The sequence below is a fragment of the Gossypium arboreum genome, chromosome 7 (assembly GCF_025698485.1).
Source record: "Gossypium arboreum isolate Shixiya-1 chromosome 7, ASM2569848v2, whole genome shotgun sequence".
Classification (NCBI taxonomy): Eukaryota; Viridiplantae; Streptophyta; class Magnoliopsida; order Malvales; family Malvaceae; genus Gossypium; species Gossypium arboreum.
In genome coordinates, this window is record NC_069076.1 from 94,656,823 (window position 1) to 94,660,281 (window position 3,459).

The 3,459-nt window shown below is 42.0% G+C and overlaps 1 protein-coding gene across 1 annotated transcript; it reads right to left on the reverse strand.

The window, feature by feature from the left end:
* Positions 1–803: 803 nt before the first annotated feature.
* Positions 804–3,179, reverse strand: LOC108476994 (uncharacterized). Its single transcript, XM_053031032.1, has 2 exons — positions 1,146–3,179; positions 804–821 (listed from the first exon to the last, which is right to left on the reverse strand). The coding sequence occupies exons 1-2, from the start codon at positions 3,177–3,179 to the stop codon at positions 804–806; spliced, it is 2,052 nt and encodes a 683-aa protein (XP_052886992.1).
* Positions 3,180–3,459: the final 280 nt, after the last annotated feature.

Below are 3,459 nucleotides of genomic sequence, written 5' to 3' on the forward strand. Positions count from 1 at the left end.
TGATTTCTTTCTGCATCATGTCATGAAACAGGGTTACCATGGCCCTTTGATATGTTGCCCCCGTATTTTTCAGTCCAAACGGTATCACCTTGTAGTAGAACGTGCCCCACATGGTTACAAATGTGGTCTTCTCCATGTCTTCAGGATGCATCTTGATCTGGTTATATCCGGAGAAACCATCCATGAAGGAAAACAGTGAGTGTCCTGCCGTGTTGTCTACTAGGGTGTCAATATGAGGCAGTGGGAAATTATCTTTCGGGCTGGCTTTATTGAAATCTCTGTAGTTTACACACATTCGTACTTTTTCATCCTTTTTTAGGACGGGGACGATGTTGTCTACCCACTCTGAGTATTTTACCACCTTTAAAAATACAGCGTCAAACTGCTTTCTAACCTCTTCTTTTATTTTTAGCAAGACGTCAGGCCTCATTCTTCGGAGTTTTTGCTGAACTGGCTTACATTATTCCTTTATGGGGAGTCGGTGCACCACGATATCAGTGTTCAACCCGGGCATATCTTGGTATGACCATGCGAAGACATCTTTGAATTCTTGAAGTAATTCGATAAGGTCTCGCTTCATCTCTATGGTGATACAAGTTCCGATTTTCACCTCTTGTCTCTCTCCTAAGCTCACAATTTCTACTGATTCTTTGTGAGGTAGGATTTGTTTCTCGTCTTGTTCTACCATCCTCAACAAATCAGGAGATAGGTTACAGCATTGGTCATCCTCGAAATCTTGAGAATCCTCCATACACATATCTCACTCAAAAGGAGACTCTGAGCCACTAGCAGTGTCACTCATATCATTGATATCTGGGGACCTGTTATGAGGACGAAGGAAGATATAAAGAACCAAAAGAATTTAAGAACACTTATCTGTATGGTATGATTATGAATGAAAAACGAAAGAATATTTGGAAAAATGTCCAAAGAACGAAAGAATCCTAAAGTAATCATTTGTATAATATGATTATGAATGAAATGGAAACAATGAAAGAATATCTACTCAAAATGATAATAACTGTGCATTTTATTGAAATAACGCTTTTGAACATAAGCCTATTTCAAAAAAGATTCTTATTACTCCTAGGCCTAGAGCAATAAGTGTGTTTTGGACATTACTCTGAGTCAACTCTAAAAACTACAGGAATCTCTTCCGTAATCCAGTTATCTAGAACAGTTCCAGGTATGTAGGGGCAAATGCTTGATAAATTTTCTCCCTCAGCCCCTTCTTCATATGTGGCATTGATGTCTAAGTTTTCCAACTTTTCTTCTATGGCTTCCTTTCTTGGCGTGCCCCACTCGGGATGAATGATTCCTTCGGACACAAAAGTTTTCGATATATAAGGGAATATATTTGGCTCCCATTTGATTTCCTCCCCCGTTAACCGCGCTCTCTTTCTTTCTTGTTTCTTTTCCAGCTCTTTTTTCCTTTGTCTCACATCCGGCTTAAATCCTAAGCCGAAGCGGTCTCTCTTGTCCTTTAATACTAAAGTTTCAACCCTTCCTTGGAGATGTCTCTCGAGTCCTCTTCCCGGTAGAGCTCCTTTTCCAACCATCAACTGTAGACTCATCCTTGTAGTTTTGGATAATTTCAGCGTTAGAATTTTGCTCCCCTCAGTAATGAATGTTACATTAACAAATTTTAAAGACCGAAATGAGCATTCGATTGCTTCGTCATTTGTCTCCAAATAGGGTGCATCACTGCTTACAGTTGCAATTATATCCTCTTCAGTATTTATCATTATCAACTGCCCCTCTAATACTAACTTCAACTTCTGATGCAACGATGAAAGCACTGCCCCAGCTGAATGTATCCAGGGCCTCCCCAATAGGCGGTTACATAAAGGCTTGATATCCATCACCAGGAAATCCACCTCATATTTGTTTGGCCCAATCAGAAGAGGTATCTCAATTTTGCCCATCACCCTTCTCTCCGTACCATCGAATGCCCTCACTATATTCTGGCACTCTTTCTTGTGGTAGCTGTTTACAGGTAATCTGTTTAGTGTGGACAATGGTAGGACGTTCAAGGCCGACCCGTTGTCAATCAGTACTCCTGGTAGCGTATATCTCTTACAATGTGTGGTGATATGTAAAGCTTTAGTTGACCCCATGCCATCGGGTGGTATCTTGTCGTCGTTGAAGAATATAAAGTTATTGGCACTTATGTTGCTAACTAAGTCTAGCTTGTTGATGGAGATATCATTAGTAACATACGTTTCATTCAAAACTTTCATTAGCGCGCTGCGATGGACTTCCGAACTTAGGAGTAAGGCCAGTACCGAGATACGAGCTGGTTGCTTACGTAGTTGTTCCACCACACTGTACTCACTGTGCTTTAGAAATTTTAAAAACTCCTTAGCCTCTTCTTCGTTGACCGGCTCATTAACAAGAAGTTCAGATTTGGCCGTTTTTTCCTTGTTCTGTTCGACCACTATGGCTTTTCCTTTTAAGGGTTCTGCTTTCTCGTTTGCTGAATCGTAGCGCCTCCCACTACGCGTATAGGAGCCTATATCTTGGTCCTCTTTTGAAGCGTCAGCTAGGTCCTCTTTTCCTGGGATCGTCACGTTACAATGGTAATTCCATGAGACCCTCTTAATGTCTTTATAGGGGAAGACTGCAGGTCTTTGGATTTTGACCTTCGGTGGCATTTGCACTCCCACTTCATTAGTTTTGGGTCGTGATATGATGACCACGGGGTAGTTAACTGTTTGGTTCTGCACCGTTGATTCTCTCTTTGACGCGCATATATCTCCCTCTCTGGGGTTTTCGGTTTCTTCATAAAACTCCATTTCTCTATTATTCATCATGTCCTGTACCGGGGCTCTGAACTCCACACACTCTTGAATTTCATGCCCCACCTCATTGTGGAACTCACAGCAAATCATCTCTTCTTCAGATTCCTCTCTCAAATCCGACACGATCAATCCTCTCTTGACCATATCCTTCCACACATGTCTCAATGGGGTCCTAACCTCTGCAACCTTATATTTCGTCTTCTTACTTCTGCATTCGATTATCCTATTTACTCCTTGGTAGGTATGATTGGGGAGCGGGTTTCCTGCTACATTGGGTACGGCTGGATCATCAAACCTTACAATCCCTATTTTAATGAATCTTTCAACTAGCTTCTTAAACGCGGTGCAGTTTCGGTGATTCCCGCATGGTATTCGCATTGGGCGTTCTTGTCATACCATTTGGGAAACGGGGGTTGCAGTGGCTTCAGGTAGAAAGGGGGCACTACATGAGCGTTGAATAAGTTCTAATATAGTTTCCTATACGTCATGGTATAGGGTGAACTGTGGCCTTTCTGTGTTTGCCCTCGCGTTGGATTCTTGTCTCACAGTGCTATGTTGATTGGCAGTCATCGTCTTTGGTTGGTTTACAGTGAGTGACTTGGACTGACCCTTACTAAATGTGCTCGTGTTGTTCACTTCGTTATCTCTTTTCCTCGGG

Bases quoted from the DNA above. Each gene is read 5' to 3' on its own strand.
- LOC108476994 (XM_053031032.1), bottom strand. From the start codon at position 3,179: ATGCGAATACCATGCGGGAATCACCGAAACTGCACCGCGTTTAAGAAG.